The 13,259-nt window shown below is 56.5% G+C and overlaps 4 protein-coding genes across 4 annotated transcripts; 1 reads left to right on the top strand and 3 right to left on the bottom strand.

The window, feature by feature from the left end:
- Nucleotides 1-68: 68 nt before the first annotated feature.
- On the top strand, nt 69-395 carry EsH8_III_001014 (uncharacterized protein; the record flags this gene model as incomplete). Its single annotated transcript, XM_083262739.1, has 1 exon — nt 69-395. The coding sequence occupies one exon, from the start codon at nt 69-71 to the stop codon at nt 393-395; it is 327 nt and encodes a 108-aa protein (XP_083123226.1).
- An 890-nt stretch (nt 396-1,285) lies between these two features.
- Nucleotides 1,286-4,585, bottom strand: EsH8_III_001013 (uncharacterized protein; the record flags this gene model as incomplete). The annotated part of the gene is made up of 3 exons (XM_083262738.1): nt 1,286-3,452; nt 3,512-4,218; nt 4,295-4,585. 3 exons carry the CDS (start codon nt 4,583-4,585, stop codon nt 1,286-1,288), a joined length of 3,165 nt encoding a protein of 1,054 aa, XP_083123225.1.
- Nucleotides 4,586-7,098: 2,513 nt separating this feature from the next.
- On the bottom strand, nt 7,099-8,363 carry EsH8_III_001012 (uncharacterized protein; the record flags this gene model as incomplete). Its single annotated transcript, XM_083262737.1, has 2 exons — nt 7,099-8,115; nt 8,187-8,363. The coding sequence occupies 2 exons, from the start codon at nt 8,361-8,363 to the stop codon at nt 7,099-7,101; spliced, it is 1,194 nt and encodes a 397-aa protein (XP_083123224.1).
- A 1,897-nt stretch (nt 8,364-10,260) lies between these two features.
- EsH8_III_001011 (uncharacterized protein) lies at nt 10,261-12,912 on the bottom strand (the record flags this gene model as incomplete). The annotated part of the gene is made up of 4 exons (XM_083262736.1): nt 10,261-11,053; nt 11,113-12,437; nt 12,498-12,594; nt 12,725-12,912. 4 exons carry the CDS (start codon nt 12,910-12,912, stop codon nt 10,261-10,263), a joined length of 2,403 nt encoding a protein of 800 aa, XP_083123223.1.
- Between the last annotated feature and the right edge of the window lie 347 nt (nt 12,913-13,259).

The following is a 13,259-nucleotide window of genomic DNA, read 5'->3' as shown; positions in this document are numbered from 1 at the left end:
TTCGTCTCCTCTCTATCTTCAATCACCACGCCTCTCTGACTGACTTGATCTTCATAAGTGACTATACCATGGAATCACAGGCCCAGCAGATTCTCCAGGGGTCCGGCAACATCGCGGGCTACCCCGACACGCCGTCCGATTTCACCATGACCAGCCCTCCGTTGCCATACTTGATCTGGATCCTATGGGATCTTTTACCGCCCCCGTGGGTCTTATGGATTTACATCGGGATGAAAATAACCTACTTGGGCGTATGGGCGGCTGTGGAAGCGATGGAAGTGATGATCAAGATACAGCTGATCCATGTCTGCTGGAGGAAGGAGGGCAATGGGTTCTCCAGAGCCGTGGTTCTCGCAGGCGAGAGGTTCGCCGCCATTTCGCGCCCCTCGACTTGAGGGAGTCAAAACGCGGCGGGGGGAGGGTGGCAGGTCCATTTAGCAAGAAAATCAATACGATGCACATCTGTCTCACAACCTTCAACGAGTGCCATTGTGGAAAGCTGTTTGGGTTACTGTGTGAGGTGGCGAATGTGCGTTTCTGGTGCGTCCTGCTTCGAGGATCCCAGTATTCTTCGGTGTGAGGTAATTGTGGATGGCCTCAATTTAGATCGATTCTATTAGCCCACGGCTATATGGAAACCACAGAGCCTCAGATGTTCTTTGAGAAACACCGGATAAGTATTCGTCGTTTGGCCTCGCTGATTGAGCTTGCATCAATGGCGTCGCATGTGGGGTAGCAGCGCGGTGGGACATAGGCGCTAATTCAGGCACCACTGTCACAACAAGCGTCGATGGTTTAGTGGTAAAATTCTCCGTTGCCATTCAGCAGCGTCGGGGAGCCGGGGGTTCGATTCCCCCTCGACGCAATTGTTTTTGCATTTTTGACACACGATCTTTGTTCTCATTTGCGAGGTCTTGGTCTTGGTTGAGTCGGCTTCACAGTAAACTGAAGATCTGTTGCCTCACTTGTATTATCTATCTATCCTGTTCATGTGGCAGGAAAATGGCTAGTTGTGTTACTGCTCCAACCCCTTTTCTTTGCTTTCATGAAGTAAGTGTATTATAACAGTTATAAAAACCTGTTGACTGCCGGTTCTGTAACAAAACTTATTAAAGCAACGTTCAAACCCAAACAGGTGTTTGGCAACTGCGTTGTGAACTGGCATACATGTACACGACTACTGCAAGGTCGGTCAGGCGTATAAATAAAATATGCAGTCATTTCTCATCTATATACATCGGTTATTATTACATACAATATGTGTGGTCTAAGCGCCTGCAATCATTCAAAATCCCCACTGTCTGCACCAGTTCTGCATCAGGGCCGGCGTCACGGCCTGCATCTCCTTCATGGTCTTGCTGGACCTCATCGTGCGGTCCATCGCGAACTCTACGCCGTGCTCGCCGCCGAGGGACAGGCCCCGGTAGAAGTCGAGCAGCTTGATGCCGGGGTTCTTGTCCATGTCGTCGGTGGAGGAGGCGCTGTCCTCCAGGGCGCGCAGCCACTCGCCGAAGGGCACGACCTTCTTGATGCGGTCGCCGTAGAAGGACTTGACGGCGCCCGCGAGCTCCTCCCAGGGGACGGTGCGGGGGTTGACGCCGTGGAAGTAGCCGTTGATGTTCTGCAGGGGCACCGGCGCGGCGACGCCCGAGACCTCGAGGACGAGGTTGGCGATGCCCTCGATTGGGGTCCAGTTGACGGTCGTCATGGCGCCGATGTCCCTCGGCAGGAGGCCCAGGTACGCCGAGCTGGCGACGATGGTCGGCAGCCACTCCTGGCGGTTCCAGACGCCGGCCTCGGACGACGGGCCGGCGACCTGGCCGACGCGGACGACGGCGGTGGGCACGCCGGAGCGCTGGGTCGCCTCGTCGAGGATCAGGGAGCTGACCATCTTGGAGCGCCCGTAGCCGGTGCTGGGCAGGGACAGGTCCATGAGGCGCTTCTCGGGCACGGGGCCGGGCCCCTGCCACGTGTCGACGGTGCCGATGCTGCTGATGAAGATGATGGGCACGTTCTTGGCCGCGCGCAGGGAGAAGTCGACCCAGTGGCGCACGCCGCGGATGTGCGGCTCGAACGTCTCGACCGAGATGTTGAAGTTGACGGGCCAGGCGTTGTGGATGACGCGGTCAGCCTCGGCGAGCAGCCGCTCGTACACGCCGGGCTCGAGGCCGAGGTTGCTCTTGGACATGTCGGCGCACAGGAACTCGGCCTTGGTCCACGAGGTCGCGAGGCCGCGGTCGGCGCTCATCTTGACCTGGCGCTTGCCGCTGTCCTCGCTGCGGTTGAGGCAGACGACCTTCTTCACGGCCGGGTTGGACTCCATGAGGTCGAGGAGGTAGGAGCCCAGGGCGCCGGTGGTGCCGGTGACCAGGACGGTCTGGCCCTCGTCGGCGGGCGCGGGCTTGTTGCCGGGGTTCTGGGGCAGGTCGCGCGTGTACTTGGACAGCTGCGCCTCCATGGCGTGGATGTCGTGGTTCGCGCCGTCGTCGCCGTCGCCCTCGGCTGCGGCGCCGTTGGCCCCGGTGTTCCTGACGCGGTCCATGAGGTACGAGGCCAGCTGCCTGGGCGTGGGGTGGGCGTAAATGACCCTGGTGGCGATGGCGTCGGCGGTGATGCTGACGCCGGCGGCCTCGAGGCCGCGGCGGATGAGGCGGGACGCGTTGATGACCTGCATGGAGTCGATGCCGGCGCTGAAGAAGTCGGAGTCGGCCGAGAGGGGCCGGCTGCCCAGGGTCTGCTGGAAGAGCTTGCCGATGGAGTCGACCAGGGCCTCCTGGGAGCCGATGTCGATGTGCACGGAGACGGAGTCGGCGCCGTCCTCGGCCTTGTTGTACCACTCGTCGATCTCGTCCTTGTACAGCTTCAGGGCCATGGGGCGCTGGATGGTTCCCTTGCCCGCGCGGGGGAAGGGCTTCTCGGGGTTGGTGACGCCGATGAAGGCGCGGCCGATCTGGCCGTGGGCGACGGTCTCCTTGTTCGCCTTGACGACGAGGGGCCAGACGTCGTCGATGAAGCTCTGCTGCTCCTCCTCCGACTTGAGCTCCTCCATGGGCTCGAGCATGAGGAAGGGCTGGAAGCGCATGGCGCCGGCGACGACGGCGCCCTTGACCCTCGGGTGGCCAGTGACGATCTCCTCGATGGTAACGGGGTTCAGCTTCTCGCCGTTGGAGAAGACGATGATGTTGTCGGACCGGCCGTAGTAGGTCCAGTGGTTCGGCAGCGTCGGGTGCTTGCGGTACAGGTCCTTGGTGTTGTACTCGTTGGCGTCGGGGAACGTGTAGAAGATGCCCTGCAGGGGGTCCTCCTTCTCCTTGCGGACGATGACTTGCTCGTAAATGTCCTCGTCCTCGCCGCTGGCCGAGCGCCAGTCGACGTTTAATCGCTCCGAGTCGATGATGAACCATTGCCAGAGGTCGAGGTTCTTCTGGAAGTAGTAAGGCAGAGGTGCGGCCCTGCGTGGCTGTTAGCATTTTATCAATCTCAACAGGGATTTGGACGGGATGCGGCGTACTCGGTAAAGGCAATGACACTTGAGACAACGACGCCTTCCTTGACCAGCTTGTTTCCGGCTTCGCGAGCGAGGTTACCGCCGCCAAAGTGGACGCGCTTGAGCTTCTTCAGCGCCTCGATGCCCTCGGGCATGTGGCTCATCTCCTCGAGAATGGCGGGGGGGAGGATGGTGTTGTCGATGGCCGCGTGGTTGACGGCATCGATGACCGTCTGCGGCGTCAGGGGCCGGTCCGTAAAGCTCAGAGCGACGGGCCGGCCGTAGTAGACGGCGGCGAAGGTGGACATGTAGCAGCCGGCGGCGTGGAACAGGGGCATCGGCAGGAAGAGGCGGCTGCCGTGCACGATGGACTTGACGCAGTTCTCGGAGCCCATGAAGTCGGGGAGGTCGTGGAAGGCGTCGGCGACGGAGAGCATGCCGACGCGGGAGACGATGGGCTTCGGCAGGCCGGTGCTGCCGCTCGTGTGCAGGACGACGACGGGGTCGGACTTGGCCTCCTCGAACGTCTTATCGTAGGGGAAATGGGGGACTTCCTCGTCGGACAGCCAGGAGTCGGCCGAGGTGACCATGATGGCGTCCATCTGGCGCTCCTCCAGCAATGGCTGGATGACATCCTTGAATGAGGAGTCGAAGCAGATGATTCGGCAGTCTGTCTTCTCGAACAGGTTCATCTGCCCCTCGTACGAATTCCTAGGAGAGATCAAGAGCGCCTAGAGAGGGCCTTGTGTCAGCTTTCGTCTTTGCCAGCGTGGGAGGAAAGGGGGGGGGAGGGGGTTGCGGGCGAACCTTGTATCCCGCCTTGATGCAGGCGACCATGATAACCATGTACCGCGCATCGTTGGGTCCGATGTATGTGAGCGTGGGGAAGCTTCCGGGTTCGGGCTTGCCGCGCTTGTCGATGATCCTCTGGGCTATCCGGTTCACCGCGTTGGCGATCTGCTTGAAAGTGATGGGCTTCCAGCCATCTTTGGGGTTCGATGAGCGGGGGACGGAAAGGAATTCTCTGTTCGGTTCGGACTGGGCGATCTCGTCGATGATCTGGGGAATCAAACGCTTTCCGTACTGGGTCGTTGCCATGCTGAATTGAGTATTGATACTAGATGGTAATTCTAAATTTGGGGTGTGGTGGTAGGGGTATTGTGGTTGGGGTATTGTGGTTTTCAAATGTGGAAATGAGATGGAATTCGATGCTGAGAGCTGCGAGAGTGCGAGATGAATGCCTATTGATGCCAAGTCGATGCGGTCGGGCCAGAGACTTTATATACTGAATGGGACTTGCCTCAGCAACATGGCCGCGGCTCCGGTAACACCGCAGGAATTTGATCTCAAAGTCCGGCCGGTAGGGGCGTAACTCGGGAAGAGTTGAGACGAAGACGTCATGGCCATACGGCAGCAGACCCATCATGCTGCAACGAGGAGCCGGGGCACCATCGGCCAGTCGGCGCTTGAAGGTACGCCGGCGCCGCGAGTGGGGCAAAGAGAAGAGGCTTGTTTTGAGTTCATTGCTGACCAGAAGGTCTCTCGTGGTCGGTCGTGTCTAGGGGCGAGCCGCGAAAGGCACTCCACCTCGCAGCTGTGAACAAGTCGGATTGCGGCAGGGCCGCGGAATGCGTGTGGGGGACGAGAGGGCAGAGGACGGAATTCGGCCGTTTTACATTCAAGGGGGGGAGCAGAGCAGGGCTCCAGTTTCTTCTGGCAGAGGGATTGCGAAACCGTAGTTCGGGTGTCATTCACGGCTGCTGGGGACTGGATGGAGCTTTCTCGAGGTTCGGGAAGGGGAAACCACCCCCCCTCCCCCTGGTTGATAGGTGCAGGCTCGCCACTGGCATGCTGGCTTGGCCGGGCTGGATATGCCTCACAGGAGCGGGCGCCGTCGCACAAGATGTGGGGTGGATCGAAGTCAAGCTTTGATGCTAAGACGGGCCGTGATATCCACTTTTTGCTCGGAGGGCTCGGAGAGGTCCTGTCCGCATGTGGGAACCGGGAGGGGGGGCAGAGCCCAATCTGCCTGCCTCTTTGGAGCCTCTTTGCCTAGGCACCTCCACAATAATGTCCCAAGTGACGAGCGATGATTAGTCGTAGGGACACTGCAGTATGCACTGCGAAAGCAAGGGGGGGCGGAAACACGGCTGGACGGCATGGGTGGGATTTGTGGCGGTAAGGCGGGCGGGAGGCGGTCGGAATAGATTAGATTGGAGATCTCTCATCTTGCTGTGCTTGGGGGAGCCGTTGCGCTAGCCACGGAGCTTCCGTGTTTCCCAGAGGATCATCGGGGTTGGGACCAAGACCGAATCGTGCATACGTCAGCACCCATGATCTCAGCGGCAATTGGCCCCAGTAAATCCATCGCGAATTTTTAACTGCCGGTTATTCCCAGGAATGAAATCCTACCAGCCTCTACCACATGTTTTCTGCTGGTCTCAACTCCATGTATGGAACAACACTTAGTGATCTAGAAACACTGACACCGACCGAGCACGCTGTGGTTCCACGGCCGAGGATCCTAAATGCATTGCAGGAAGCCCGCCCTTCCTGCGCTAAGCCCTGTGCCGATAGTGACAGTGGTAGTGGCCTCCGTTTCTGTCTGTCTCTCGGTCTCTCGGCCTTGCTTTGTCTCTCCGTGATTCTGTCTCTCTGTGTCTCTGTCCGTCTCCGTCTGTTTCTCGTCATCCCCCTCTCTCTTATCTTTCTGTCGCTAAAAGCATGCTACTCATCTCGAACTACATTCTGCTCCATAAGTTATGCCGCAGCATGCTGCAGAAGAGAAGTTAAACAGGTTAGTTACCGTTGCAATGGAGCCCAAGATGTGCGTTGCCCATATGACATCACTCGGAACGTCCGAGCTTTGCCTCGTTCTCGCTTTGGCAAACAGCCACGGGAATTGCAAGAAAGACCGGCGTTAAATCCGTGTGAGACAGCAGCTTAATTTGTCTGGCCGACGACGGGAGCCTCGCTCTCGCCCTTGCAGTCGAGGGACGATCCCGGTCGGCTGCTTCATGCACCTGTCGTATGTGCTGCAGGCACGACCGGCATTGGCCAAAAGAATCACGACATTCCTGCAAGGAATTCCTCGCGGACGATGGCCGGTTTCTTTTCTTGTGCAGATGAACCACGCCGCAACTGAGGATGCGGGCGCACGTGCATGCTGCACATCTTGAGAACCACCGTAACGCCCAGGGGCCGCTCTTCAGCAACGCATTAGAAGGACTCGAAACTAATGTACACATCCTCTCAGCCAGTTCCACGGATTGTTAGTGTCTGGTTATTTGAACCAGCAGGGTACGGCTAATGAGCCGAGCATCCCGAAGCCTCAAGAGGTAATGTCAGGAGGTGAAACCAAGGCGTCAAGGTAAATTTGCAAGTCTATAAACTTTATCTGCCTCCAAAGGAACTTGGACACCTGACGGCGTATTACGACCCAAAAGAACTTGACTGCCTTGATGTAGTTAAAATGACCAGAAATGGTGAGCGTTTTCGACAACATAGGATCGCCGTGGGTTTAAGATAGGAAGGCCAGGGGAAATCCGTCTCAATATTACTTTGAATAATAAACCCAAGACATTCGAAGTATACTTGGACCAATCACTTGGCTACTCACTGCATTCTAGCCGTCTAACCCTTAGAAGAGGCCCCGCATCCCAGGCAGTAAACACCATGTTAACAGGCACGGGGGCAAACATTATGATGCTCACGATCTGACCAAATCCCCAATCGTTCCCTAAGTCCTCATTGCCCAAGTTCTTGGTGGCTGCTGCTTGTATCGTTCTTAGACGAAAGATGCACCAGAGCAGAGCCCCGCCCAGGACAAGCGGGATAAACAATAGCAGAACCTGTATCCCGTTGTGGCCATTCCATCCTTTCGCGATAAAATTTCGGGTCCTAGACAAAATCCTTGTCCGCCTCCGCTCCTTGCCGAAATACCTGTCGTCCTCATCCAGCCTCTGGATACCAATATCAACCGCGTGCCATATTACGAAAAGAAATATGGAGATGGATGCGATGATCTCGCAGATAGCCAGCAGAAAGTCCTCCTTGACAGTGAGCTTATCAACAGACTCAAAGCAAATACCTTGCACCCTCGCCCATTCCTCTCCCGTTATGATCGTATCCCCGTCGGGGCCGTTTCCTTCACCAACCCGAACTGGGGCCCAGTTGTGTATGCACTGAGACAGGAACGGGTAAAAGAACAAGACGCAGAGAAAGGCGAAGAGCACCAGGCGGGAATTCTGTCGCCTTGTAGTCTCTTCTGATTTCCTATCGCTATCATGTTGTTTCTCGCTTTGGGGGTGGAACAGCCGTGCCGGTAACAGTGCCACCGGGTATACAAGCGGGAGCACGCAGACGACGGAGATGGCGAAGGCGATTTGTGCCTGGCTGGCGCCGAAGCCGGCGGTCGATATTCCGAAATCCTTGTTGACGAGCATGACGATCGATGCCAGCTCCACTGAAATGGCGAAGTAGATTGCAAAGTCGAAGAAAGCCTCGAGCCCGGCTCTGATTACCAGCTGGGCGAATTCCCACCCCGGGCCTTGCTTTTGGCGGATCGCCATCACGGAGGCGGCCAAGCAGAATCCCAGGCCAAGCTCGACAGCATAGCCTATTGAGATCTACAAAACCTCGTCAGGGAAATTTCCGACAAAGGCAGGTCAATCAATTCGGGGGGGTGCATGCTACCTACCCCGATCCCCGAAATATCCGGGTTGCTCTCGCCCCAGATGGCATGACATATCTGCACCCGGCACTGGTCGAGGGCGGTGACACTGAGGTTCGTTTCAGACTTGAGTTGTCTAATATAGTCGTTGAAGTCATTTAGTGATTGCAAAGAACTGCAGTTCGTACTGTTTTGGACAATCATTTTATCAATGTTACACAAGGCCCCATCCAAGTATGGAATGAGAAAAGAGTATTTGGGATTCAGCCGATGTGACTAACACCGGTAAAGAAGCCAGGAAGCTAGAGCGCGAGAGATTGGCATTTGAATGATGTACGTTGTTGCTACGTACCAACGGCGTTGGTCCAACGCTCCGGGCACAGCTCGACAGCCTCCCCCTCAGCTGAACATCGCCAAGAAAGCCACTCAGCCTCCACACCGAAAGCGACACAATGAAAAAAAAGTTTTAAGTATCAGGCTTAATCCTGAGATTCGGATGGACGGTACAATTTTTGACCGCTTTCGTCGGCTAAGCCACAGGACTTTACTCAAGTCAGCAAAGCTATCTAACTGCGATGTTTGCATTCTGCAGGCCCTCTTATACAAATGTTGTCCTCCGAATGCTTATGATTCATGAGATTGGATCGCCAAGAGTGAAATATGTCAATAGAAAGCCCATGTGCACTGCTGCTTTATGTAGGAAACCCCGCGTCTTCCTAACCCAGGGCTCGTCAACCTAGACCCCTATTCTGTCTAACATTGCCTTCCATCAACACAATGCTGCACATTGTGTTCTTCATCACCGCCTTCGTGGTTCTGGCTGATTGCGCTGTTCGCTACTCCCCGGCCCCGACGAACAAGGACCATTATGAGAAACCAGTCATCACCGCTCCTCCTGCCCTGTCACAGGCGCTTCTCGGAAGGGAGGCACCAGACCAAGATATCTGCGGCTATAATGTTATGAGTAAGACAATGGAAGTTAGATCAATTGAGATATTACTGAGATGAAGTTTAGGCGAGCCTATTACCTGTCCAAACGACGGCTACTGCACTACCAGTCGGAAATTTGTAGGCTGCTGCGGCTACCAAGACGTAGATGATTGCTTTATCTACACCGCGTGTTACGATGGACTCAAAACGTCGATGAGATCCTTGAGCAGTAACACCCTGGCATGGTAGGTAGCTCAGATAGCACCGCAAACCAGACTGGCGCAGACGAGTTGACGATGACCGCAGTACTGAGACGGATGAATACTGCGCAACACTAACGTGGTCTTCTGGATCTGCCACTGCAGTTTTCTGTTCAACAGTGGAAAGCACTAGCAAGTCCTCGACAAGCAAGCACGTGGAATTCACGAAAACTTCAGGTGTGAGTTACCCTCCACGGCCGACTTCCAAGCAGTGATATACTCCAAGAGCGAGGACAGAAACCTCAGCTAAGACTCCGAAGACCTCGCCAAGTGCAGAACCTACAGAGTCCAGAACATATTCCACACCCAAAGAGCCGACAGGAAAGCCACCAAACTCGTCGCCTGGGAGCGGTATGATACAAGGTATACACTCTTTGCCCAGCCTGTTCTTTTCAAACATCAACTAATGAAACAAGACCTCACAACATCTCAAAAGATTGGAGTTAGTGTAGGCTGTGGAGGCGTTAGTCTTCTCTTTATACTTGGCATTGTGTAAGTCTACTTGTTTTATTATATATCTTTGAACGAATGCTCTTCTTGCTTGGAACGACATTGATTCTGACAAAGGGGCTAGATGCTGTGCTTGCAGACCAAGGAGAAAGCGGGATACTTCATGTTACAGCTCCGACTTGAAGGCGACAGTGCCTAATAGCCCCGAGACCAAGGATTTACTTAACACCCATGTTACATTGGCCACTATCGACTGGAGAGAAGGAGGGTTGGGGTACATTCACTCCCCCTCAATCGCTCCGCACCAAGTACGACACAACGCAAGTGACCATGGGACGCTCGATTACGACTTGGCTAGCCGATAGCTCTTATCAAGCCCTGTGAGGCCTTACCTATCAATGGACTATTTACACAAAATCTTAAAACGGTGAGAATTTTGCTTCAACTGACGCCAGGGCTCGTTAGGCGAGAGCTTTCCTAAGCAGACGTTCCAATCTCTGTACATCCTCCTGCTTCGTCGTCTGACTTGTCATGACGTAGAGGACGTTCCCAAGAACTCTACTGTGAACGTTCCAATGCCCCCCTTCGACGCCGGTTTCCCCTCTCAGCAAGGCGGCTTGTAGGTCTGCAGAGGCATTGCTAGAGTAGCCGGCGCCCTCGCTGTCTTCCATGTGGATTGCGAGGACTGACCCCAACGCCCATACGCCATCGACCCGGCCAGTCTGTTTAGAAACCCAGTCGACAAATGACTGAGACCAGACGGACCAAGTAGAAGCTGGACCTTGAGATGGGCCGCTGCTGGCAGCAGATGTTCCGGTGGCCCAGTCCCCTGTCTTTGCCCAGGCCCAGTCGTCACCTCTATCCATCTTTTGCAATTCTCGTAGTGACTCGAGGGCCACTTGACATCCTACAGGGTGCGCGGTATAGCTATGGCCGTGCAAGAGCGCGTCGCTCTTCTCATCGCTCTCAAATGCGCGGAAGATGCTATCGGACGCCGAGGTAGTGCATAGCGGCACCAGACCACCGGTAAGGAGCTTGGCGTTGACAACGACGTCTGGGTGGACGCCGAGGAAAGAGGCGGCTGAGAAGCGGCCCAACCGGGTGAGGCCCGTGAAGACCTCGTCGAATACCACAGGCAGCCCAGTCCAACCATCGGCGTCTGTTTTTGTTGAAGGAGCATGTGCGACCGCGGTGCCAAACAGCTCTGGGTGCTGCCGGACCACCTTAACGAGAGTGCTTTGGAATAGCGGGTCACTGTACCCAGGTTAGCGCTGGCTCCGGTGGAGGGATATCACCAGTTAATCTGGACTTACGCCATAATCATGCCGCCTGCTCCAAGAATGACGGGCTCCATGACAAGAGCGCCGAATTTGCGGCCCTGTCCGCGAAGGCGGCCCAAGACCTTTGTGATGTACTTCTCGTACAGAAGGGTCTCCCGTGTCTTCCCCCTGCCGGCAACATCGAAGACCTCGGAGAGGGTGCCGAACTCCTGGCCGTCGCCCAGATCCTCGCGCAGAGCCCCGGGCACGCGGACTTGCCACCTGCCGTCCTTGCACATGACGGATGGGTAGTCGAACCAGAAGCCCTTGCCGTCGTACCACTCGACCTTTTCGTTGAACACGGACGGCTCCGTGGAATCCATCGCGCCCATGGTGTCGCCGTGGTAGCTGCCCTTCAAGCCCAGAATCTCAAGCTTGTCATTGGCCTTCCAGCCGTAGCGTACTCTGGCAGCGCGGAGACCCATCTTCACGGCGACCTCCATGCCGGTGCTACCATTGTCGGAGTAGAAGACGCGGGACAGACGCGGGTTTTGCAAGCCCTTCAGGAGCGTCTGGGCAAGCGCCAAAGCCGGCTCGTGGACCGCCGAGGCGAACATGACGTGGCCGTAGCGGCCAGCCGCGTACGATGCAGCGAGGGTCAGCTTCGGGTTCGCATGGCCGAGGCCCTGAGTCCACCAGGAAGAGGACCCGTCGAAGGAAGGCTGCAGGAGAGACTGGTCTTGCGGTGCGTTCCGACTCTGGGGAACGAGGGTCTGGAAGTTGTCGCCGTGGGCCGAGTCGATAGCCGTGATCTTTTCGGGGGTCAAGCCCTTGTGTTGCGTGAATGGGTACCAGATGATGCTGTGCGCATCGCGACCCATGGTTTCCAGGCGTGAAATCCGGGCGAGGTGGCGGTCGTGCAGGTGGTCCAAAGTGCTTTTGACAGCATCGCTTGAAGACATATCGTTGTAGTACTGGAACATGAGTCTGGCATCTGCCTGATCGTCCTCGGCGCGAGCCGGGGGCTGCTCGAGTGTGCCGACAGGAATGCCATGGCCGCGCGCAAAGTAGTCGGTCAAGTACGAGTAGTTCTGGTAGTAGTCGTCCCGGAAGAGCAAAATGCTTTCGACGTCGTAGCCGCGGAGCTTGAGAGACTCAAAGGCCGAGATGGTCTGGGATATGCCGCCCAGTTTGGAGTCGCCGATGAAAATGACGGGTGCGCGGAGCGGGGCGTAGAGGTCGGCCTGTGGGGTCCCGGACGGCGCCGGCGAGTGGACTCCGCCGGCCGTTTCGATGAAGAGCCAGCCCGGGCCCTCGGCCGCTCGGCGAGACGAGTACGCGTGGATGCTTTTCAAAACCTCGCCGTCTGTCGGAGTCGGCTTGATACCTATTTTTAGAATGTGGGAAATCGGCGCGGTGTGAGTAAAGTGCCGACTTACCTGGTTCGAGGCTTTTGCGGCCAGATGGGGGCTCGCCGGAATCTCAAACTGAAACAGCGTCTTCCTCGAGATGCCGGGCGCGTACCGTTGGATGTGACTAGAAGGCGGAATTAGAAAACCACAGCGGAATTAAACCGAGCATTGCCCTTCTGTTCCCAGGTTAGTGGAAAGCTTATACCAGGACGATTAAAAAAAACGGAGCGATCCGGTGGGGTTGAAACGTACACCCATCGTCGGCTTCGGTGGCCGGGCCCGTAGAAACGGGTTTCAGGAAGGCCGTCTTCTCATGGGGCCAGAACTTGCGGGTCGCGTTGCACAAGACCGAGGCAAAGACGGTCTTTCCGACATCGGTGTTGGCGCCATAGATCTGGTATGTCCTGAGCGAACGCCAGAGCAAAGCGCCGACGGGTGCCATGGTGGGCGTTGAGAGGGGTCAAAATGTCATACGAAAGAGTGCTGGGCCCGAAAAGCACAGGCGAATTACGGTCGTCTGTTCACTGCAGGAAGGGTGCGAGTCCGCCCTGAAAAAAGGGATCGAGGAGTCATCAACCGAAGACTCCGGGGACCTGGGGGAGAGGATGGGCGCAGGCGGGGCAGCGCTGCGGCATTTGTTGTGTAGCAATGGACCGGGGCAGCGGCTATCACTGGTAAACTTGTTGAGTTCTGAGCAGTGACCTGTCCTTTTACGAGTTCCCAACGGTGCGGCCCGGCAAGCCGGTGGGGTTCGCCCTGCATGGATCTTGCATTTGGCGTCGTTTTCGG

This window comes from Colletotrichum jinshuiense, chromosome 3 (assembly GCF_051148585.1).
Source record: "Colletotrichum jinshuiense chromosome 3, complete sequence".
Taxonomy (NCBI): domain Eukaryota; kingdom Fungi; phylum Ascomycota; class Sordariomycetes; order Glomerellales; family Glomerellaceae; genus Colletotrichum; species Colletotrichum jinshuiense.
Note: the sequence above shows the minus strand (reverse complement) of the source record. Positions and strands in the feature narration are given on the sequence as shown.